Source organism: Xiphophorus couchianus, chromosome 16, assembly GCF_001444195.1.
Source record: "Xiphophorus couchianus chromosome 16, X_couchianus-1.0, whole genome shotgun sequence".
Classification (NCBI taxonomy): domain Eukaryota; kingdom Metazoa; phylum Chordata; class Actinopteri; order Cyprinodontiformes; family Poeciliidae; genus Xiphophorus; species Xiphophorus couchianus.
Window position 1 is genome coordinate 3837035 of NC_040243.1, and position 26300 is coordinate 3863334.

Sequence of the window (26300 nt, forward strand, 5' to 3'; positions counted from 1 at the left end):
TATCTTGCTGAAAAGTTACTTGTGAGTTTATTGTCTTCTTTCAAGCATACTAAGAGATTTGGATGAAAAGCTAGAACAAAAATACTTGGTAAGATTTTGTGTTTTTGCAGAGTACATGACCAAATCCACTCCTGATGAGAAATAATACAAAGTCCTGTCTCCAATTTTTGCCAATTAAAAAAATAAAATAAAATGAAATGCTTTCAACATTTGGCCTCCACTTGATACCAAAATATCTAAAATACTTTTGCGTTTTTGCAGTGAAGAAAAAGCCAGAAATATGGCCGTTAATCTGATGTCATGGCAACGATTAACTGTTTGCAGACAGTAGGCGACACTTCTTTTCTACGAAGATGAGCGGTGAAGGTTAAGCAGATCCTGCCGGGTTGTTGGAGCAATTTGAAGACTGAACGTCAAACTTTACCGTTAATGGTTGAAAATAATCCAGAGGGCCTGAGCTTCAGGTTTCATCTACACTTTTAACATGGCAACAAAGATCAAAACGTTTAACTTACTGTTGGCTTTTCACTCGACTTGCATTACAGTCGAGGCGATGCAGAAATGTTGAGTTTCGCTAATTTAATTTGATTTAATTAAGGTCAAAGCAGCAGGTCAACACAGGTCACTATTAGCACTTAGGCTGATTTGTTTGTTTGCAATTAGGCCTGTAACTAACGGTTATTTTAGTAATTCTGACGATTCTTCTGGTTTTAAAAATGGCACATTCTACAGATTTTTACTAAACAACTTAAATCTTTTTTATCCAATAGTAGAAATGAATAAACAATTCAACTCACTGATTAAATAAAGAAAGAGATTTTATAGCCTAAAATGCAATAATACAGCAATCTCTTAGTGAATTTGAACCGAGTGAAGCTAAAACTATGAGGAGTTTTGGGTAAAACGCATTTACAGACAAAGTTGTTTTTAATCTTATGTGCAAAATGTTTATATATTTTGTACAGTTTTGGGTTAATTACTGCTCTGAGTGTTTGTTTTTTCAGTAAATGACCTTTTTTGAATGTTGACGATTAATATGTAATTGATTAATCCCGATTAATCGGCATTAAAGACAAACATGAAGGAAGTTCCTTCTAGAAAAGATTCTCAGATCCATAAAACTTTCATGCTGAAATGTTTAGCTGCACTGAAGGAGATTTTTATCAGAACAGTGATGCTGTTTCTGCAGAAACCTAAGAAAATGTAATCCAAGAAAACCAACATATTCTGCTGGAAGTGCAAGGACAAAATGCACAATAAAGCTTGTAAAAGATTCAGATGTTTAAATTTCTGATTTATGTCAAGAAAGATCTAAACTCCCTTTGGAACATGTGATTAACTCCAAGTGCAGAAAACCACAATGTGTCGCCATTAATTAGGATTTAGTCCAAAAGTTTAATTTATTATATCAGACAGAATAACACCATGTATGAAGAAGAAGGCTGAACAGCATCTTTGCATAAATTTAGTTTATTTTCTCCTAAAAGTCTTTGGAAACATGAAAATGTTTGTAATTATTCCTCAGATTACTGTAGAAATCTGCTGTGGCTGCTGATCTGGAGACGTTATGAAGAAATAAAGCGATCAGAATTCATATAAAGCTCCGTAAAGTAGAGAGAAGCTGCAATAATTGACTCTGGTTTATGATTGTTCCCTTTCAAGCAGCGAAGTGGAAAAGTGGAGGTGAAACTCACTGTAAGTATTAAAACAGACAAATTAAGACATTTTTAGTGTCACTTCACTGAAGAGCTTTGTGTTTATTTTACCTGGAGGCTGCAAACATTTGTAACGATTTTCACCTTCACTTCTGCAGCTGCTTGAGTTTTAAAAGCAACATGAAAAAAATAAAATAAAATCTCAGTCTTGTATTGTAGCTTCAATGCCAAACATTAGCGTGACTTTATACTCCAGCATATAGTTGTCATGGTTACATAAAGGGATCGCTTGCTTGTATTTTTGTCTTAAAACATTCATTAAAATCCTTCAGGAGGTTAAAAAAAACGTAAAATCTGTTTGTCAAAATAGGTCAAAAAGGTTTTTGTGTTTGGAAAACATCTCGGTTTTAATCTTTAATGGATTTTTTAAATGTTTCTGATCAGAACCAGACGCAGCACCGGGTTTTTTACCCATATTTGTGGAAACTATACGACCTCTACATAGTTCGCCGGGTAAAGCCCCTCCCAGCCTTCGTCCTTCTTTCCCCGACACCAACCCTGATCGTCCTCATCCTCGATCTTCAGAAACTCCTCACCTGCAGAGACAAAGAAACTTTTTACTCTCACATATTCTGGACTGCTTTTTTTAATTTTCATGGATTTATTTAATAAATCTGGTGCTAAAGGGAAACTTTGCACCTATGTTCCACTTGATTTTATTTAGAGGTGTCAGATTAAATAGAAAAGACTGAAAATGGATGCTTACCACAGTTTTAGTAAAACATATGTTGATTATGAATAGCTTTGCTTCATTTTATACTGAAGTCACTGAAAAGTTACAACTTTTGTTAAATGAGACTCAAATTCTTTCCATCTAAAGGTGTAGTCAAAAATTAACAACAATAATTTGGATTATTCAGCCTTTCATAAGAGAAAAAATGAGATTTATTTTCCAAAGTCCTTTTGAGAAATAGGACATTGAACTCATTTATTAATGTCACAGTTTCAAACTAAATATTTAATTAACGGGCTAAATATTTAGCTTCAAACTAAAAATCTGTGTTGCGAATTAAATATTCACTTTGAAGCTAAATACTAAATATTTAGCTTAAAACTACATATTATATGTTTAAATATTTTGTTAGAAGCTAAATATTCATATTCTTATGTGAGTTTAAGCTAAACTGACATTTAGCTAAATATGAAAGCATAACATGGTGAAAATATGACTTTAGAAAATTAATCAATATTTTTTTTCTCTTAAAAAAATAACTCAAATTATTGCTGCTAATTTTTAAAGTGTGACTTTACAAACGGGACCCCATAGACTAAATACAGACATTGGAAGTTGTGTTTTTGTGTCAACAAGTTCTTAAGGAGAGCAGCAGCAGCCAAGTCGCCATTTTGAAAGTCGCTGAAATACAATAAACTGACTTAATGTTGCTTTAAACTACTACAAGAAGAATCTTGTAGAACCTTAAATTTTTCAAATTTATATATATAAAAAATCAATAAAATAAATTAATTCTTTTTGATTTTTGTGGCTCACCCAGAGCCTCATCTAAAAAGCTTGAAGGTTTGCCAATGAATAATGTATAAATCAGTAACACATCTGCTGTTTGTGTGAAAACGTGGAGAATGAAGCTGATGGTGATGCTGCATGTTTACCTGCTTTAAAGGAGAGTTCATCCGTCTCCTGACCAACATAATCGTACAGAGCTCTCACTTTCACGCCGCCAATCATCACACTGAACAGGAACAAACACAAAGTTTGATCACAACAACATGGAGGAAAACACAGGCAAAAATTTACATCCATCTATACCCCAATCCATTCATCCATTCATAGAGCTTTTCATCCATTCACCAACTAATCCATTCACCAACTAATCCATTCATCTATTCATCAAGCTTTTCATCCATTCACCAACTAATCCATTCATCTATTCATCAAGCTTTTCATCCATTCACCAACTAATCCATTCATCTATTCATCAAGCTTTTCATCCATTCACCAACTAATCCATTCATCTATTCATCAAGCTTTTCATCCATTCACCAACCAATCCATTCATCCACCATCAAGCTTTTCATCCAATCACCAATTAATCGATTCATCCACCATCAAGCTTTTCATCCATTCACCAACCAATCCATTCATGCATCCATCAAGCCATTCATCCATTCACCAAATTATCCATTCATCCATCCATGAAGCCTTTCATCCATTCACCAATCAATCCATTCATCCATTCACCAACCAATCCATTCATCCATTCACCAACCAATCCATTCATCCACCATCAAGCTTTTCATCCAATCACCAACCAATCCATTCATCTATTCATCAAGCTTTTCATCCATTCACCAACCAATCCATTGATGGTGGCATCAAATTATCCATTCATCCATCCATGAAGCCTTTCATCCATTCACCAATCAATCCATTCATCCATTCACCAACCAATCCATTCATCCATTCACCAACCAATCCATTCATCCACCATCAAGCTTTTCATCCAATCACCAACCAATCCATTCATCTATTCATCAAGCTTTTCATCCAATCACCAACCAATCCATTCATCTATTCATCAAGCTTTTCATCCATTCACCAACCAATCCATTGATGGTGGCATCAAGCTTTTCATCCAATCACCAATTAATCGATTCATCCACCATCAAGCTTTTCATCCATTCACCAACCAATCCATTCATCCATTCACCAAATTATCCATTCATCCATCCATGAAGCCTTTCATCCATTCACCAATCAATCCATTCATCCATTCACCAACCAATCCATTCATCCATTCACCAACCAATCCATTCATCCACCATCAAGCTTTTCATCCAATCACCAACCAATCCATTCATCTATTCATCAAGCTTTTCATCCATTCACCAACCAATCCATTCATCCACCATCAAGCTTTTCATCCATTCACCAACTAATCCATTCATCCATCCATGAAGCCTTTCATCCATTCACCAACTAATCCATCCATCCATCCATCAAGCTTTTTATCCAATCACCAACCAATCCATTCATCTATTCATCAAGCTTTTCATCCATTCACCAACCAATCCATTCATCCACCATCAAGCTTTTCATCCATTCACCAACTAATCCATTCATCCATCCATGAAGCCTTTCATCCATTCACCAACTAATCCATCCATCCATCCATCAAGCTTTTTATCCAATCACCAACCAATCCATTCATCTATTCATCAAGCTTTTCATCCATTCACCAACCAATCCATTCATCCACCATCAAGCCTTTCATCCATTCACCAACTAATCCATCCATCCATCCATCAAGCCTTTCATCCATCCCCCAAAGTGAATAAAATCAGAGCTGTGTTTAAATTACACCTTTTCATTTTATTCAGCAGCTAAACGATTGACCTCAAACGTCCAAACTGGTTTTGGTATAAATAAAGTAAGGGAACATTATGGTCGACCTGATCTGAACGGGATAAGAGAAAAGTCTGGATTAAATTAAACACCAGGAAACCAACCAGTTTGACTGAACTCTGTCATTTCTGCCAGGAAGAGACCAAACAGCTGAATCCTGTCCATGACCCCCTACAGACCCACTAACCTTTTCTCTATTGTTCCTTTCTTTTCCACCTTCTTCTTCCCCTTTTTGCTTTTCTTCTCGGGTGAATAATCCTTTGAAAGATTTGAACAAAGTTTCATTTAAAGCCACAGAACTGAACTTTGCTCTAAAACAGACAAACGTTGGAGCGGATGAAACACCTGGAAGTGAGGCCAGTCGGTCGGCATGCCGGGTCCGTGAGTGTTTTTCCACCAGCGGAGGTCCTCTTGGTCGTCGATGCCCATCAGGGTGTTGTGCAGCTCGCTGTACACGGCAACAACACTGAGCGGGAAAAATTGATCATCGTAAAACAGAAATTAAAAAGCCTTAAGTCGATGTCGTGTCTCCCATCTCCCCTATTCCTGCCCTGCAGCTGTGATAGATGTTTGAAAAGTAATTAAATGGCTGTTTTATCTGTGATTCCCCATTAAGAGACTTGGAATCACTGAGAAACACTTAGGCAATAACATGAAGTGGAACAATTTTTAAATCAGCGATGAGTTAAGTTTGATCTAAAGTCATGAACAAACCGTGGAGAAACAAAAACAGATAAATCACAACTAGATGTTTGACACATCAGAGAACCAGACGCAACACAGTGACTGCAGAAAATTACCACAATAAAGTCAAAATAATGACAATAAAGTCAACATTTCCAAGAATAGAGCTGTACGAGTATAAAGTCATGTTATGAGACTAAAGTCAAAATAATACAAGGATAAAGTCATCAGAATAAAGTCATAATATTTAGAGAATAAAGTCAGTTTTCTAATAATAAGTTAGAAAAAATTAGAATAAAGTTATGAGAATATCATATTTCTAGAAATCTTATTTTTTAAATTAAGTTCTTTTTTAAGAACTTAAAAGTTCTTTAAAAAGTTTTTAAATTTTTTTTTAAAAAATGTAAAAACAAATTTTTTAAAATTTTTAAAATTTTTTAAATGTAAGTTTTTTAAATTTTCTTGTTGCGGCCCTAATACGCCTTCAGATATTATTACATTGTTTATTTAGTTTTATTTTGAAAATCAGGAAACCGAAAGTCACTGAGTTAGCACTTCCTGTTTAGCAGTGCACTACTATGGGTCGTTTGCAGCTTTTCTTTAAACACAGCACAGCCTTTGAGTTAATAAAAACATTTTATTTTACACAAGAAAACATATATCTACATCTTACAACAAATTTATTTGAATAAATAAAATTATGTGATTATTTAAATGTTATGTGTGACCTGTTAGCATGTTAGCGTGTCATTTCAGCATCTTGATGTGCTTTATTCTTTTTATTTTGACCAGTGAGTGCTGAATGAAGCTCAGTAATGAAAACCATTCGGGCCTCATCATCCGGTCGTCTGTCTGAGCAGCAGCCGGAGCGAGAGCAGCTCACCTCTCGTTGGTGGTGACGTCCAGGTGTTTGTGGATGGACAGGAGGGCTTCTTTGAGGAACACGATCCTCCTTCGCTCCTCGTCCTGGGATTGGTCGAAAACGGACTCCATCTCCTCCATGTAGCGAGGAACGTAGCGGTTCACCTCCTCCAGGACTTTCTCATAGCGAGCGCGGACCTAAGATTCAGCCAAAGCAGCAACAACTACATGTAACTAAAACGATTAATCATGATTAATCGATTATTGAAATAATCGTCAGCTCATTTAGTAATTGATTAATCGTTAACTGGAGTATAAAGACTCAACAAAAAGGTCATTTGCTAAAAGAATAACATTTTCAGAGCAGCAAAAATTATACAAAGACTATATAAATTTTATCAATTATAAATTAAATTATTATAAATTTTGCAATTTATTGTATGAAAATGCGTAAGAAAAAATTTACAATAGTGTTTCTTATCAAATTAATTGTCAGAATAATCAATTACTCAAATAATCCTTAGTTGTAGGCTAATAATAATTTATTTTAACATTTGTTTTTTTCTGTAGTGTTGTAAACACTCAGATGTCTTTTCAGGCAAACCTTAAATGTTTTAACTGTAAATATGATTTTAAAAGATTAAGAAAAAATAAAATAAAGATAAAATACAGGCACACCATTCATGCTAGTGCAGCTTTAAAAGTAGTGAGTCAATGGTACAATAACAGAAAGACGAACATTTTAATCTCGGATTAAACTTTTATGGTTTGGAAAAGGGTAAAAAAAAAATAAAAAATTTAAAAAACTTTAAGCACCAACTAATTAAAGAGAAGAGACTCGACTTTTACTGCCATTACAGACAAAAACTGTTTACATGTTGCCCCCCCATTCAGCCATTAGCCCTTGTTTTGGAGCACTTGATTTGCTGTTATGAGCCGTTTTTATTGCCGAGTGGGAGCTCCCGGTTGAACCCCCGTCTGTGAAATTAATGGACAACCTGCTGTCCTTCCGCAGCTTTAATCGCGTCAGTCTTCACAAAAAATTACAGTGTGTATTTAACACCACACAAGGACTCTGAGTTTTGAAGTTAGGAGGCAAACGAGTAGCACAGATGGCGATAAATCACATTTTAAATTAAATTTAAAGTAAAAAGAAAGGGGATGATGAACGTTACTCACCTTCTCGGCCTCCTGCTGAGCCAGTTCTCGCTCCTCTTGGATCTTTTTCTGCTTGTCAATAGAAACATCTGGGTTTCCCTGAGCGTGAAAGTCTCTCTCCTTAGCGGCGTGCTCCTTACGGCTCACCTTATGGTACGCCCTCCTAGCTTTGTCCAGCTGTGGGGAAAAAAACAAGCAAAAAAACATTTGGTCACATAATTGTTACATAAGGTACAAAAGCATAACTTTGATTAGAAGAGAAGCCAATGTAGCCAAGAAAACCTGTAAAATTAAAAAAAATATTACTACAAATTGAAGTTATTTTACAATAACAGTTGCAAGAGATCAATTTCTGCAATCATAAGTTTCTACAACCAGATTCATTGAGGTTTTAAATCATTGGTGGAAGGAACTGTAAGGACCTGAGACTCTACTTTTCACACGTTCTTTATGGGTCAAGGCTCTAAACTCGGCCCAGAATCCTTTATCTTTTAGATACATTTGTCATTATGCTGATGACACTGCACTCTTTTTGCATCACATCAGTACCGCTTACAGGACATCTGCAAGTTTCGTGTAAGACTTTTAACGCCACCTTACACAAAACTGAAGGCTGAAAAAACAATAAGTTTGGGGTCTTGTTGAGGGATGCTACTGTAACGTAGAGACAAGCTGAAAAGTTAACAACAGAACAAAGTTAACAACAGAAGTGAGCCAGTGGTGAAAACAAACATCATCCAGCCAATAAATCTGCACTGACTCATGACACAAAAAGCTAGCTAGCTGGAAACCAGTGAGTATGACTACAAATTACAGTTATTTTACAATAGTTGTTGCAAGAGACTTCTGTAATGACAAGTAGTCGTTTTGGTGGAAGGAACTGTGTGGACCTGAGATTCTAGTTTTCACATGTACATCATGTATCAAGGGTGTTCCTCAAGGCTCTGGACTCGGCCCAGTTTCCTTTGGCAACATCTTTTACATATATTTTTCATTATGCTGAAGACACTGCACTTTTTTTGCGTCGCACTCCCAGGTTTCAGAAAATCTAATTTAAGACTATTTAAGCCATTTTTTAAAAAACCTTGAATAAAATTTAAGGCTGAAAAAACTATAAATTTAGAGGATTTTTGAGGGATCTTAACGTAATGTAGTGCATTAAAAGTTTGAGTATTTTTGCACAGAACGCACCTAGCTTCATATGGAGTTAACAACAGAAGAGATCCCGTGGCAAAAACCAACGTCATCCAACAAACTACCCATAAATTTGCACTTACGCAAAAAAGCTAGCTAGAGTAGAAAACCAGTAAAATTAAAAAATATGACCAAGAATGACAGTTATTTTGCAGAAAGAATTGAAAGAGATTGCAACTATGATTAATACCTAACTAGTAGGAGTATATTAGCAACTAGTGGTAGTATTGAGCCAAAAAACATTATGAAGATTTGACACAAATCAAATGTTTGCCTGACAGAAAATAAATTGCATAGAATATTTGAGACTAAGTTGTTCTGCTGCGACAAAATTCAAGAGCTGTGATGAATGTGTTTAAGGCCAACTTAGATTTTTGTAATAAATTCAAGATATTTATGGCCTTAATTTTAGACAAATTTAAGATTCTTTAAGGATGCCACTTGTGTTTACTTTATTCTAGACGTGTATAAACATATTTAACAAGTATAGGGATGCCACTTTTTAGCCCAAAGTTATAAAACATCACAGCAATAACTGTGGAATAACTATGTTAACAATAGACAATTTCATCAAGGCTCGTTTTTCAGTGGATTTCTTATTCATACTGGTCCTATATGTGAATGCTAGCTGGACTTAAAGTCTAAAGAAACAACTTATTTACAAGTTGATAAAACATGGTTGCTTGTTTTCTTTTTAGAAAAAAAATATCTTAAAACGACTCCTCTTTTCAGCAGAGGTCTATATACACTTATATTTATCGAAGAGAAAATAAATGGGAAAGAGAAATCGCTTCAGGAAGGACATTCAATGTTCTCATGCCCACCGAAAGAGAAAACTACATGATTTGAGAAGTAATTAATACATAAACATAATCCGTTAACAAGAAATGTCATTTACATCAGCAGGGAGGTTTTAATGATACATTGCAAAGGTCAACTTTTTTAAAAGGCCAAGCTCATGGTGACACAGCTCAAGAATGATTACAGTAATTTTCAGAGCAAATATAAAAGATTAAATTCATTATATGCTTAACAACATGAGCTGCAAACTAAAGCAATTAATAAATGTCGGTTTTAACCTCATGGATCAAACCTAAATGCAATAATTCAAGCAGGAAGAAAATAATTATTACATGTAAAACAACACTATTAGCAGAGTTGGTAGTAACTAGTTACATTTAGTTGAGTAAAGTTTTTGATAAAATTTGGTTTTAGGAGTATTTTTACTATTCTGTACTTTTTACTTTTACTTGAGTAATAATAGGTTTGAGGAGGTAATTTATGGTTGTTTCAGGTAAATTAATATCAGATAAATTAAGCGTAGCTAAAAACTCAGCTAATATCATCCAAGCTAAGCTACACTCAGCTAAAATCAGCTGAAATCAGCTAAGCCAATCTACGACAAGATCAAATTCTTTTAAAAAAAGATAAATCAATCCAGTGTACAGCACACAAAGTTATAAAAAGTTCAGATCAACTAAGACAAACTGCAATAAAATGACTTAAGGTCAGATAAAATAAGTTAAAATCAGCTAAACTAAGCTAAATGAAAATTAATTAAACGTAAATATCCTAGAATGAGATAAAATCAGCTAAACTAAGATAAATCCACCCAGACTGCAGCACAGAAACTAAAGTAAGCTAAGATCAACTTAGACAAGCTAATAAAATAACTTAAGATCAGATAAAATAAGCTAAGCTAAAATCTGCTAACCTAAATTAAGCTAAGCTAACCTAAAATGAGTTAAACCTGCACAGATAAGACAAACTTACCTCAATGATCTTTTAGGAAACAAATTGTTTGACGTAAAGCCTTAATATTTGTATTAAGAAAAATTTTGAAGTATTTCTTAGTAATTGTTCTACAGATTTTAATAGATTTTAACATGTAAAAGATCTAAAATAAGTTACTTCTATTTGAATGGCCATCTTTCATTTGCTAAGATTTTTGACTACTCTACCCATCTCCGACTATTACAAACTATACTGTAAAAAAATGGGCCCGGTTTAAATTTGAATTCAATTTTACCTTCTTAAGCCGTTTCGCCCAGGGCTTCTGAGCGCGTGCAAACCCGGTCTCAATGTCCTGGGACTCCTTGAAGCCTCCAAATAACTTCTTGTGAAAGGTGTCCTTCTGCCAGGTTCTGACCCGGTCTGCGTCTTCCGACACCAGGGAGCGACAGATGGAGGCGTGTAACGAGGCCAGCCGGTCGGCAGACGACAGGAAGCACTGCCAAGCCTTCAGCAGCGACCCATACAGAGGACCTAACGGAGGAGCAGGACGGTTTAGCTTTCCTTTCATGCATTCATTATTTGCTTTGCAGAGGCAACACTAACTGGAGTCCACGACTGGTTTCCACTTGCTGCTCCATTCGTCGAGCTGCTGGGCGTACTGCCTCTCCACGCGGGCTCGCTCCTGGAAACACGCCACGATGTCGTTGCAGGCCTGGAAGGAATCTTCTGTGCGCTTCACGGTGGGATGATAGTTCCCAGGCTGTCACGATGCAGAAAGAGGAAGAGGGAAGGCTGAATGGACGTCAACTCAAACTGCAGTGGCGAATTTCATCTACCAAATCCATTAGATTAAAATGCAACAATTAGTTTTTATGAAATTTGTATATCAACAAAGATCCAAAACATAAAACAGTTTCAGATTGTTGCTTAAATTAGCTACTATAAAAAATTAGTTCATCTTATTTTTACTTTATTGTATCTGAACATTGGCTTGTATTATTTTAGCTTGTCATTATTATTATTATATTATTTTAGCTTACAATATTTTATTTTGGTTCGTCTCATCTTGGACAACAATTGATGACTCAAACAAATGGTAATTTTCTGGGGGGTTTTTTTTCTTTCAATAAGGCTACAACAAAAACAAACCAAGCAATTTTATGCTGATATAAGACATACTGAAATAAAATCAATGCCACTAAAATAAACAAAGTTAAATTAAAATAAATTTAAACAAGGTAAACTCTGAGAAATTAAGATAAATTTAAGTATTTTATGGTTAGTACAGGGAAAATAAGATCAGACAAATTAAATTAAGCTAAACTAATCAACCCTATCTACAGCACACAAACCTAAAATAAGCTAAAATCAACAAAAACATACTGTAAAAAAAATTACTTAAGGTCAGATAAAATAAAATAAGCTTAATCTGCTAAACCAAATTTTGCTAAGCTAAAATCAGCTATAGTAAATAACCTGGAATAAGATTAAATCATCTAAGCTAAACTAAGATCAACTTGGAAAACAATTAATGACTGGAGAAAAAAAAAGATAAAATAACTGAAGATAAATAAGCTCAGGGAAAATCCACTAAACCAAAATAAGCTAAGCTAAAATCAGCTAAACTAACCTTTGTTTATCTGATTAAGACAGATAAACAAAGCATACAGCAACCAAATCTAAAATAAGCTAAGATCAAATAAGATAAATAACTTAAGGTCAGATAAATAAAACTATGCTAAATTTGTCTGGTTTAGCTAAACCAAATTAAGCTAAACTAACCTAAAATTAGCTCAATCTGCACAGATAAGAGAAGCTCACCTGAAGACCCTTCAGGAAACAGTAAACTTTGTTTAATACTTTATATCAGGGGGCCCAAAGTCGGTCCTCGAGGGCCGGCATCCTGCATGTTTTAGTCTCTCCCTTGTTTAACGCACCTGGATCCAATGATGGCTCATTAGAGGCCTCAGAAGAACATTGACCTGCTGAAAAGGTTGTTACCACCAGAGAGAGAACTAAAACATGCAGGATGTCGGCTCTCGAGGACCGACTTTGGGGGCCCCTGCTTTATATTAACAAAAATTACAAACCATTTTAGTCAAGTGACATTTGACCCCATTTCCTGTGGTGAACTGACCATACAAAGGAGCAAACCGTGGGCCCAGCCCTGAGCGCAATAACACATACGTCTGTTTGTAGATGTGGAATTTGGAAATATCTGCTATTTTCCTGGCAGCCGCCGCCAGCTCTGCTGCGCTGCGCTCTTCACTTCCTGTCAGACTCTTTCAGCGGCTGACACGAGTCGACAGCTGGTTAAAACGACACCTCAAATCGCGCGATGTCACTGTTTGTTCTTCTTCTTCTTCTTCTTGGTTTTTATTGGCGGTTGGCAACAAACTTACAGTAGCATTACCGCCACTTACCGGTATGGAGTGTGGTTCGAGATGGTCTATAAACTTGCACTTTCTACCTTTTCCCTCCATTAACTCCTGATTAAACATACCCCCACACATACACACCTGCTTATATTATCCAACTTGCTTATAGCTTTATATACCCCTCTTTGATATTCTTTACACATTCACACCCAACTTGCTCTACTCATATCCTATGAAATAGCTTTGTTTTTTTAAGATACCGAATAATTATTTGAATATGTCTACTCCCGAGATCTCTCCTCAAAAATTCTATTAAATTAAACCTTTCTTTAATACCTACACACTCTCTCAGCATGCATCTTCTCTCTTCTTCATACTTACAACACTCTAAAATAACATGCTCTATTGTTTCAGACTTCTCACAATAATCACACTTTCCAGTTTTATGCTTTTGTATTTTAAAAAGTGAATAATTAAGCCCTGTATGACCAAACCTTAACCTTGTTATTATTCTTTCCTCTTTCCTATTCCTTCTTCCTATTCTTTTCTTTCCTACAGCCACCTGAATTTTATAAAACCACCTTCCTGTTAACCCTTTATCCCACCTTCTCTGCCATATTTTCAACATCTCTTCTTTGACTTTACTTTTCCCTTCCGATTTACTCATCCTAACTGTAAAACTAATAGGATTATGTATTGCCTTCTTTGCCGTTATATCAGCCTTCTCGTTTCCTACTATCCCTATATGTGCTGGAACCCACACAAATGCAACTACTAATCCCAAATGTTGTATTCTAAATAGATTATGATATATTTCTAATAAAATGTCCATCCTACTGTCCGTATTATTATATTTTATGCTTAGCAAAGCTGAGCTCGAATCTGAACAAATTATTGCTTGTAAAGGCTTTACTTCCTCAATCCATTGTAAAGCCAAAAGTATTGCTAACATTTCTCCTGTATAAATTGATAGCCCGTCTGTGATTCTCTTCCCTATATACACTTTGAAATCTGGAATTGTACATGCTATTCCTATTTTTCCGTCGATTTTTGATGCATCTGTGTAAATTTGGACATGTCTATAGTAATTATTTAAATGTGATTGCACTGCATACCTTTCTGCAACATTTGACTTATCATGTTTTTTTACCAATATTGTTAAATCAACTATAGCTTCACTGTTTGTTAAATCATGGCGCTGCGTGTAAATACCGACGGGGAACACGCGTGAGCCGGTTCGTCTGACTGCCACGCCGGTTAAACAGATGTTCCTAATCACGCCGGTGACGCTGCGCCTCTCGCTGGAGCTGCACACGTTGGCCTGCAGCTAATAATAGCAGCCATATTGAATTCCAGGCATGTAAATAATCCTCAATGTGTCTGCGAAGATATGGATTTAATCAAAGACACTCTACTCTCTTTACTACACTAGTCCTTCCTTATTGTATTTTATAGTCAACACTCAAAGCTCTAATTTAGCAAGTTGTGTTATAGCGTCGTTTTTACGCCTAAATTGAAACCATTTGGGGTCTTTCGCATCTATGCCCTCCTCTTCCCTCTCTTTTTCCCCTCATTTATCCTTTCTTTTTCTTTGCGTCTGTTGTGGTTTCCAGCAACTCTCCTTTTCTTTTTCGTCTGTGCATTAAGCAGAAACAGCTGAGGAATCCGGTCTGAGGCCAACAGCAGCGCTGCAGAGACCCAGTTGGCCGATCTCTGAGGCAGATCTAATTCTACTGCAGCCAACAAAGACGACCATGCGTGTCGAATTACACTCCTTGTTTTTACATAAAATATACAACACAGCATTCAAACTTACAGTACTGCAGGTTCTTGTGATAATGATTGTGATTATTGATTTTCCTCAAAATATTGTTTGAAAAATTAACTTTTTAAAGTCAAGAATAAAGTCAATAGCTTGCATTTCAGAGAACTGCAGGATAACAAAATGTTGCATATTGTGTACAAGTGACAGCAACCAGAGGGGAATAAAAATTACATATTTTACGGCTCGAAATATTTCATTTCTATACTTATTGCATTTATTTTTGTACTCTCTGTGCCTAAAGTCCAAACTGAACTTGGAAAGAAATCTGTAAAGTTTTCAGTTGCAAAATTACATAAACTTAAAGGTGTTGTTGTCTCTAAATGTTTCTAAATCTGTTCTTGCCGAGTCTGAGAAGTAATAATTTGTCTGTAAATGTTTTAACTGAGGAATATTTTAATTTATTTATAACAGTTTTAATTTGTTTTGGTTTTGCTGTGATTGTTCTGTAAGTCAGGATTTTCTTAAAAGAGATTTTTAATCTCAATTTGATGTTCCTGGTGAAATAAAGATTAAATAACTTTTTAGAGCAGATATAAAAAGGTTTTAAAAAAAACGTAAAACCTGCCAACCTGTGTTATTTTTGGTATTTTCATTCAGAGAAAGAAGTAGGCATTGTGTTTTAGTTTCATTTTATTTTGACAGAAACTACAGTGAAGCCCCATGTTCGCTGAAAAAACAGCTAAATTAGCTTTTATTTAATTTATTAACTTGGCAAAACATACCAACTACTCAAAGAAAGTGACCGAAAGAAATAAGAATATTTGTAAAGAATTTGGTCAAAGTTTTGGAAATAAATTGAATAGCATCCTGTCAAGAAAATCCGAGCTCATCCCACTTCCCCATGCTGGAGATTTTAGTTTAACAGTAATAATAAATAAAGTTATCTTTAAAATTAATCACTCAAGTGACATCAGGGCCCAACAGTAGACTTAAGTGTCAATAAAGTTAGTTTAACAGTAATAATAAATAAAGTTATCTTTAAAATGAATCACTCAAGTGACATCAAGGCCCAACAGTAGACTTAAGTGTCAATAAAATAAATCTAGTTGTGTGTGTTGTTTTTGTCTCATGCAAACTTTGCTTTAATTCTACTTTTTTCTATCTAATCATAAGAAATCATAGTCAGTCAGAAAGAGTCATTAAACAGGAAAAGCAGGTGTCCTGGAAAAAGAGGAAGTTTCCAGCCTGCAGATTTATAAAAATAGCTGAGACTATTTTAAAGCATGAAAGTTTTAAAAAATTAAATCTAAACATTTTGAGTAATTTGATAAGATTCAAAGTAAAATACTTATATTAATATTGATTTACTTGTAATAATACTTACACTTATATTTGTGGGAACTACAAGAAAAACAAGTAACTGTAACTTTAGTAGTAAATAATTAGAATCATGTATTATTCTTGGTTTCTTTTCAGAAAACATCTGTAATAACTCACATTAAGATCATAATAAGAGTAACTAATAAGTTATGGTTATAAAATCATAAATGAATGATAGATCAGAGAAGCTGAAGAAAATAAATGTGATATAAGTTATGGTTATAAAATTATAAATGAATGCTAAATCAGAGAAGCTAAAGAAAATAAATGTGATATAAATGTGATTTTGACATTGAACTTGAAATGGTGTAAAAGGTTGTAAAACTGCAATTAAACATCACTGATATGTTGGAGGTAGATGGTAGGTGAAAGGTGACAGGAAGGGAAAAAGGGGAACTAACAGGAGAGCAGAGATGATCAGCACCTTATATGGAAACAGGAGGTTGAGCAGCCCTGAGACATTGGCACAGACATCATGACATGATGTCTCTTAAGACAGTGACGGATATGAGATCATCTGTCTAAGCAGACAGATGAACCCTATATAAGGTGGGTGCAAAAGAGGAACTGTTCGTTGGATCCTCCGGGCAGCTTCGAGCCAAGAGATGGACAAAGAACTCTGCAGCTGAAGAAGAGCCGGGGCCACGGAGCCGGAGACTGTCCTGCACATGGAGACCAACCCGTCTGGCCCACAATCTGTGGCTTCGAATCGCACTTCTCTCATCGGCTGGGTTCAGACCCCAAAGACAAAGATGAAGACAAAGACAAGGAAGAAGAACTGGTGCCTTTTTTCCTGCCAGCACCAAGTCCTGTGTGACCTCAGCATCCCTGCGGAGAAGAAGCTCATCGGACCTGCGGAGATCCTGGCCTTCATCGATCAACATCTTCCTCCTGCTGCCACACCTTCTTCGTCGTCGTGCCAGGTCTGGGGTTCGAGACGCCAAACTCCGTCCGTCTCTCTCAAAGGTTCCCTTTTTTAGTTCTCAGTGTCAGCAGTAGGGAAAGATAGACTAGATGATTGATTTTACTTATTTGATTATTTCTGCTACTGAATTAAGCTGTACTGACCCTTGCAAAAATGCCTTACTAATAAAATATTTAGCATAAAGAAAATCTAAAGATGTTGTGGACATTCAGTTAATGAGTCACCTTAAAGTTCTTTGATGGTTGTAAAATAGCTGTGATGTTTGATTCTGGAGAGGAAGAAGTGGAAAATGTTTTTAGGTTGCTGGTAGCCCATATTTAAAACCTCATCCTTGGGACTCGCCCGAGTCACTAAAACCTACCTGGTTCAATAACAAATGCAAGTTGCAAAATAGAGAACGAGCGACCGTTAACAGGTGTGCTCTGTGAAACTAGTTGGCTGTAGGCTGCTCAGTCTGGCTAATTCACAGGGGGAAGAAGGGTGGGACACCTGGATGTAGGCCGTCAGAAACCAGGCGAATCGCTTCTCGAAACCAGCTTAAACAGAGTTTACTTCAGTTCTGGACAGGGTAAATCCCAGCAGATTTAGGAAACTCAACGTACCCGTTAGACGGAGAGCTGGTAGCACATCTCCCCTCTCAGGAGAGGAAGTACGAGAGTGAGAGAGTAGAGACAGAAAGGAGGGGGGGGGTGTTGCGCAACAACAATCCTTTCCCTACAAAAAAACACAAACACATAAAAAACTGGACTAAATTTCCTGATTTTAGCTTTATTTTTATTTTCTTGGCTCACCAGTTTTGACACTCCTTCCAAAACTACCTTTTCTTTTGAATATTTTGAAAAAACCTTGAAAATAGATGTAATTTATGTGAATAACTTGGAGTTATGTTCCACAATAACATCCACAAAAGATATGCTTAAATTAAGAAGAAAAAAACAGCTGAAATCTAAGGAAATCTAAAAATAAATGTAAAAATCTTGAAGATCAGGATAATTTGAAACAAAAACAAAACATAGCAACCAGGGATGATTTTAGTTTGAATAACACTAAACACTTTCCAAATCTGCTTAAGGTTGAGTGATTTTGCAAACTTGGTCTACTTTGTTTCACATTTGCAGCGTACTGACAGGCGGCCGTAAAGCGTGGCAGCAGGACGACACAGACAGGAAGTGGTCTGGAAACACAAAAACCCAACGGGAGCCTTCCTAAATTACAGGAGGAGAGAGATCAAAGTGGGGCAGCCCCAGTGATCCCAGTAAAAAGCAGCAGAAACCAGTCCAAACACTCAATATTCACCCACGCTCAGTTACAAGCTGGTTTAAATATATGACATGGTTTAGATTTCTTTCATTTTCTTAAACGTTTCAGATCATGTCAAAAAGTAATTACCCCCTAAACCTGATAAGCTTTTGTATTAGTTTTGTGTTTTACAACACTGTGGAACAATTTTGTCTCTTTTTTGGCCAAAATTGTTTCAATTCAGCCATAATAGAAGATTTGAAAGCCTAAATGGCCGACTTAAAGGAGAACTATTATGCAAAGTTAACTTTCTTTCTTCCCTTTGGGTCTCAACTGCTTCTAAAATCAACCCAGCACAGAAAAAACAACAACCCAGCTGTTTTATGACGAGAGTTCCACACGTTACCTAGCAACCCAAGCAGAGCTCCAGCATGTTTGGTCAGGTGGTTTTACTGCTGTACAATGGCTGCTGGAAAAGACAAGAGTTTTGTTGTTGACGTACCATCCAGAAACCATCTGCTGCTTTCTTGTTGGTTGTACAGGAGGCGCTACTAATGTTTTTCAAAGATGTACGTTTGTATAATTGTACATCTGTTTGCAGCCATTTTCACGTAAGTGTAAACGTTGAGTTGGCGGCGTGGCCAGCAGCAGCTCATTTTGATTTGAAGTGATTAGACACCCTAAAACAGCTCATTCTGAACTGAGCAGATAGAAATCTCATTATCCAAGAATGATTTTATACAAAAAACAATGTAATGAACACAATTTGTTCCGACCTTTGACCTAGGAAGCATAATTGGTCACCAATTGGATGTAAACCCAGACTTTGACTAGAACACTTGAAATCTCGTTGTTCTTTGTGAAACTTTTTAAGGTGGTTCTGAATAACCAAAGTGAACTTGAGTTCAGGCTCAGGAGCTGATGGCTGGATATTTTCCTCCAGGGTTTTCTGGTAGAGAGCTGAATATCCATAAACTACAGGAAGTCGTCCAGGTCCTGAAGCAGTAAAGCAGACGCGGTTTGGCTGTTGGTATGTTGTTTGTTCCTGAAATGTTGTTAATTTTTACAAAAGTCACAATGGGACACATACTTTCTAAAATAGGGTCAACTTGTGTCTCATCGGTCTGGAGGCCATTCTTCTAAAGGTTTTTGGTGACTATTAAGCAAAATTGTTTTGTTAACAGTTTGACGGGCCTTTGTGCTGTTTTTGTTCTGCGGTGGTTTTGGTCTTAGAGTGCTCTCTTTTTGTCCCATTTCTATGTTTTAGTCACAAACATTGATATTAACCGTTTCATATTTTCTCTCACTGCAGTTCTCTGGAGTCTCAAATATTCAGAAATAACTCTGCAAACATTTCTAAACTGATAGATGTTGACGTTGTTTCTCGTCTGTTTTTTGGGGGATGTGTTGTTTTTTGAGGTTTCTTGACCTACTTCATGCGTTCAGAGAGGTTCTGATTGGGGGATTTCTTGAGTGTAGAAGTCTGGCAGTGAAACTGAACACAGCTTACAAAAAAATGTGCTTAGCATTGGATAATTTCTGATTTAAAAGGGGAACCATTACTTTTCGTCACATAAATCAAAATAAATTTTCAACTCAAATTTATGTGAGTGAAAAAAATAATTTTAAAATCAAAACACAGACTATGAAATCATTTTTTACTCAACTACAAACTAAGCCTGAACTATTTTAAATTAAACAAATAATCTGATTTTTTTTTGTTACTAAATGAATGGCAAATTGTCTGATTATTATTCTGTACTTGATAGAAAAAAAATAAAAATTTTGGCTATAAAAACAGGATCTAGGTCAGTCTTCATTGAAAACACTTTCTGTTCTTAGCCAAGTTTTAATACAGCAATTAAAAGCAGATTTGGGTGCACCAAGGTGTATTTTAGAGTGCAGATGTGGTCTTAGTTACCGTGATAACAGGAGGAAATTAAAAAGCTGGGAAAAGATGATAACTTCGTGTTGCATCCATCATTTTTTGCAAGCAGAATTTATTTAATTCAATCTTGGATTGTGGTCAAGGGCACTGCACAAAATCAGTACAGGGGCCGCAAAAGGCTCCCGCACCCTTTTTGAACATCCTCAGTTTAGATCATTTATAAAGCAAAGAAAAGCTGCCATAATATAAAAACTGTATTAACTAGAGTTATTTTTGTTGGATATTAAAAATTATATATATGTTTTATGAAAATGCGCTGTGATTAACTAATTCAAGTGTGTAACTTTCACCTTTGTGTGTAGAAAACGGTGAAAATAAAGTCCTGTTTAAATATGCAGCACTGCTGTAAGAAAGCACAAGACAAGATTTGCCAAAAATAATCATAAAAAAACTTCTAATTAAGGCAGTTCTGAAAGCCTACAGGTTACTGCTGACATTTAAAAATGGAGATAAAGCCTCATTTGTGAAGGTCTGCTCCCTGAGCAACAAAACTATTTGTTCTGTTTTGACTGGAAGAAACACAGCCTTCAGACTGAGAAAGGGAACCATATCTCCCAGTCACCTCACACACACACACACACACACACACACACACACACTCACACACTGCACATACCATCCAGAAGCTGCGATGGTTGACATCCTCGGGATTGTTTTCTGATGAGGACGTCGACATCGTGTTCTCTGGGAAAGTAAAAAGGCATCTCCGATTAGTTCTGACTGTGTTGTCATTCTGCATGTTTATCTGCAAGCTGATTCTGGAAAAGAAAAGAAAAAAGAAACAGCTTAACTGCCCACAGAGAAACATTTTATATAAAACTGCTTCATATACAACAAAATAAAACAAGGAGTACTTTCAAATAATTTTAATTGTCTTTATTTTGATATTTTTAACATTTAATATGTAGCTTTATAACCGTATTTATGTAATATCCTTGAGACCAACCATAATTTCTGCCTGGTAGATCAGTACGTGGCATCATAAATTGGTAAATTACACAACTAGTTCAATAGTTTGTTAGTTAAAAAAAGACAAATGAGTAACACATTGTCCAACTTGTAAGAAAAATGCCATTATTCTCTAATTTGCAAAGTTAGACAAAAAATAGCTTTGAGATACTTAGCTTGTCATAACAGAACATTTTTATTTCTTATTTTTCAGTCACCATGTTAATCATTCATTTATAAACGTCACATTTTCAAACTTAGTACTTAACTTGTGAGCTAAATATTTAATTTACAAACTACATGTTTAACTCAGATACGTATTCAGCTCAGAGCTAAATATTTAGCTAATGCTAAATTCAGCTACCGATAACCGAAGTGAACTACAACTTTCAAAATAAAAGCAGGGTAACTTCTGTTGGCGTGGCTGATTCACTTCTATTGTTGCGCATGTAATCGTTGTTTCTTTTCCTCTCGTCATATACAATATTTCAGCTTAAAACACAACATGACCCGTTTTAATGACATTATTGACGTCTACAGCAACACTTACATGCGGCCGCTCAGCAGCAGGAAGTTCGAAAGACACCCCTCTTATTTTGATAGTCCACTTCCAGGTTATCGGCAAGTGAGTTGTCCTATTAGCTAAATATTTGGCTAGCGAGCTAATTGTTTAGCTGTTTGTTTATAATTAAACATTTAGTTTGAAACTATGACATTTATAAATGAATAAATAACATGGTGAAAATAAGTCTTTAAAAAATATTAACCACTTTCCTCTCTTATGACTAAATAACCCAAATTATTGCTGTTAATTTTTTGACTGTGTAGATTTGCAAACCCTCACCCTAGTCGACATGTGTCAGACTGACATACTGTGTTAAGTCATTGACTAATGAGTCATGGAACCTACTGGTTTCCCTACCAGTAAAACTTTATTGGCCACTACTCGTTTTTCTACCGCCACAGCAGAAATACTGCAGTTTAACTCCTGCGAAATTAGAAGACAAAAGCTACTGCCAGTATAGCGTATATTTGTCAAACAGCTGTGTTTCTCCAACATTTTCTAAATGCAACTCTAAAACTTTAAGCAATTATTCAAAGCAAAGACCGTCAGCTGGTAGAACTCCATTTCTTACTTCACCAGGAAATCAGAAATCCAGCTTTCAGACCATTGCTCTCCGTCGGGGCCGATATGAGGAAACGCAGCTGCTGCAACACATGTCAGTTCCCGAGTTGTATAGTGGAGACTCTGTGTGCAAGATAAAGAGCTGGAGCCGCTGCTGGAAGATGATTTGCGTTGTAAATTTGAACCTCGGGGCGAGTTTTACAGTAAACGGGAGGCTGCTAATAATGAGCTCTGACGACTACACTGAGACGGAGCCTCCCAGCATTCCCAGCTTTGCAACATGAGCCATCCGAAAATAAATTGGGGCTATGACTGAACTCATCCCATCTTTCACAGCCGCTTATTTACAGTTGTGCACATGCATCTTCTACAAACACAAATAAACAGTTTTTGCTCCTATATGGTGTATTTGCAGCCTGAAGATAGAGAAATTAGGTTAAACATTTAAAAATGTAGCTTAGTGGTAGGACAAGTTAGGGAACTACTTGGAATAGAGACATGCAACAAGTGGCAACAACAGAGGTGTTGCACTGTAAAGTGGAAGTAATTCACACTCACTAAACACATTTTCCGTCAAAGTTATCTAAGATTCTTGTAGATTACATTTAAAAAGCAGTTTCATTTTCTTTCTTGCAGTTATTGCACAACAACAACTTTGGCAAACAACAAGAGAATCTAGATTTCTCCAATGCAGACATATTCTCAGATGGTAAAAGGTTTTAGAACGCAACTACAACCTTTGTGAATCTGGTTTAAACATTCTTCATCTTCATCTTCATAAAGGTGTTTTTATAGAAAGACCTGCATGGAACCCATTGGTGCTTTTGCGATATTTTCTCCGATATCAAAGGTTGCCCCTTAGCTTTTGTTGTTCTTTAGTGGGTAAAAAAGTAAAATATAGTATCTTTCAGTATGATGTACCTCAATAAGCCATGGATTGGTATTCGATTCTCATGGTTTGATAGCCAAGTTCTTACATTGTTTTTATAAGTAAACTGTAAACTAAAAAGGAGAAGAGTCAGATTTTAGAGGTTGTAGAATTTCTCTTTTGTCTTTTGTTAAAGTCTACTAGCCATTTCTCCCGCCAGCGATAGACTCTCATGTTTGTTTAGTTGTATTTACCCAGAACGCCCTGCACTGTGGTCCACTTCCTGCTTTTGGAGTCCAGTTGATGTATACATTTGCACTAGAGTTCACTTTTTTGGTCTGCATCAGAGTTTGATTGCTCTTTCACATCTCCCCATGTGTATGCTGGATTTTTTCGGCAAACAAACGAGAGTTTGATTAAAGCGGACTTAATTTTTGATTTTCAGCCAACATTTACGTCTGGACTTACTGCATCTTGCTTCTTCCAGTGCAGAATTATGACGAATGTCTCACATCAATAATGTAAAAGTCAGATAAAATGCCACAATTGTTTAGGATGCCAACACTTTGAAAACAATCGGACACGTATCCAATTTAGTTCCACATATGGAAGTGGGACGGATCGGATTTGTGCTGTTAAGACGCCGATAAAAAAGTTGGATTTGGGTCGCATTTGCCTGCTGTGTGAACGTAACCTAAGTTCCATCAACTGAGATTGTGTCCACTGTCCTATGACCTTAGTGACAGCAAGTCACCGTGGTAGTTGAGGTTTTTACCAACATTATTGCATAAATAATAAAGTAAGTTCATATTATGCATGTTATAGTTCATGTTTGGTCACATATTTTTGATACAGAGGGTTGTTTTGAAGAACAGGGCCGTCTTGTGTTGTGGTCTGCAGGGTGTGACTTTGTCCTCATATGAAAACAGAACCTTTTCTCAGTTTAATATTAGAGCAAGCAGTCGTTATGCCTTCTGGTGTTTCTAACCCACAGCTGCTGGTGAAGCTGAACTCCACCCAGACAGAGACGTCAGTTTTTTCCTCCCTGCAACCATCTCTCCTCTTCAGGCGCACAATTAGATCCAATGATTTCCCTCCACGTCTCGCTTGTTCACGGGACATCACATGCTCCTCCGTTGAGGCTCAATCTTCTCCGCCACCGGGGTGGGGGGTTACACAACACAGAAAGCCGCAAGAGATCACAGAAATAACGAGCAGGCTGCCTTTTAACCCCTGACCTTCACTTCCTGAATGCTTTCCCAACGTTGGCTGCCTCTCATCGGGGTATAGCGCGGTTCCCAGGAGAACGCAAAGGTCGTGGAGTTCTGCCCCTTTGTCTTACTCTACCAATTACGTCCAACTATTCTGCAAAGTTTGACGCAGCTTTTCAGAAGCATTAAAGAAGAACTTTCTCCTTAAATTGTTGTCAAACTCCTATTATAAACAGAACTTCATCGCTTCTTTTGGGAGATTAAAGATCCTGCAGGAGGAGGGAACTGACCCAGATTCCATGATCCTGGTAACTTTTGAGCATAAACATAACCATGTTTGGAGTTTTCATTCTTTCACTGCAGAAACCTCAATAAATCTTCATGCTGTTTCAGTACAATGAAGGTTTATGACTTACCCCTGACTTTTTAATCCTCACTTTTTGCATTCCCAGAAAAGGAATTTGATTCCCTACTATTTCTTTTCTTCAAATGTCCATTATGGATCCAGACATTTGAGTTTCTTGAGATCTTTGGAGTTGTCAAAGTCCATATGTAGCTCCAAGTAGAGCAAAGTCTTCCCCCCCTTTTGAATCCTGGCTCACACTTTCGTTCCCTCCCTCTGTCCTCGTTTCATCTGTCACGCATAACTCAAGACAGAAACACACACACACACACACACACGTTGCATGCAGGAAATATAAAGCAACAAATGGACGGGGAGCAGAAACAGGAGCTTTGTCATTCCAGGAGATCCCTTCTAAATGAAAACCATCAGAGCTCTTTACCTTTCAGCAAAGCAGACGTTCCCGATTCGCTTTTTTTCCTTCTTCTTCTCCAGTTAGTCTCTGAAAGCTTCTCCACGCTGTCTTGTCTTTGTCCAACTCCTCCTCTTAACCCTCTCCAGCGCTGATTTTCCACCCGTCCAGAACGCTGCTGCTGCTCTTCCCCTTTCTTTGCCCCACTGTTAATGTCAATGTTCTTTCCCTCCTCCTCTCTTCTTCTCTTCCCTCCCCCATTTTACTAAACCTATCTCCTCCTTTTCTCACCAACACAGCTGTAGAAAGGTTTTTCTCCTGTTCTTTGGACGTCACCACTTGTTGGAGGTTGTCTCTATGATTTAGTGAACTTTGGGTGTCTGAAATAAGCTGATTCACTAGATTTAGTTTTTGAATGTGCACCAGCAAAAATACACATCTGTGCTTTAGTTTATCCCCTTACTCCCTCTCTCATCCACATTCCTCTGGGATTTTTAGGAAGGCCAGCCTTCACAGCTGGATGTTACGTCTGCTTTTCGTATATAAATATATACTTCTGAGAAGCTTTAAAGTGAAACAACTGCACACACTCACATATTTCTGACTTTGTGGCAATTAGTCATGACATTTCCACCTGCCAGGGCATGCCAGGTAAATAACTAGATAGGTGTGTGTTGCAGAGCTCGCACGCAGCTGCTCAACCTGCTCTCAGGAAACCTATAATCAACTCTGGAAGGACAGTAGAAGGAAATGACAACATGAGGCTGGAGAAAAAATGTCAAAATGTGAAATTTACTCTGTCCTCCACACTTACTGGCACCCATGTGCTTCTTTTCCGTCATTTCAGTTCACTAAATATTGTTTAAAAATGGAAAGTTATTGATTAACGAGTTAATATAGTGCTCTTACCGACGAAGATAAAGACTTTTAAAATAGTACATTATATTTCAACATTTTGTGTCAGCTAGTTAAATACTGACGAAATAAACAGAAAAATGTGGATATTTCAGCTGATTAAAGTTAAACAGCCCTTAAAATCAACCCTGCTTA

General features: G+C 36.6%; 1 protein-coding gene across 3 annotated transcripts; it reads right to left on the reverse strand.

Moving 5' to 3' along the window:
• LOC114160011 (protein kinase C and casein kinase substrate in neurons protein 3) lies at positions 1-25465 on the reverse strand. Of its 3 annotated transcripts, none has more exons than XM_028042345.1 (10): positions 25281-25465; positions 20959-21028; positions 11311-11467; positions 11003-11238; positions 7801-7956; positions 6644-6819; positions 5422-5542; positions 5264-5334; positions 3324-3403; positions 1-2251 (listed from the first exon to the last, which is right to left on the reverse strand). In XM_028042345.1, the coding sequence occupies exons 2-10, from the start codon at positions 21016-21018 to the stop codon at positions 2142-2144; spliced, it is 1167 nt and encodes a 388-aa protein (XP_027898146.1). In that variant the 5' UTR covers positions 21019-21028; positions 25281-25465; the 3' UTR covers positions 1-2141. The 3 variants fall into 3 exon arrangements, with proteins under 3 accessions (XP_027898146.1, XP_027898147.1, XP_027898148.1); XM_028042346.1 differs by lacking the exon at positions 25281-25465 and adding an exon at positions 24912-25122 and having other exon boundaries at positions 20959-21026; XM_028042347.1 differs by lacking the exon at positions 25281-25465 and adding an exon at positions 22427-22637 and having other exon boundaries at positions 20959-21026.
• Positions 25466-26300: the final 835 nt, after the last annotated feature.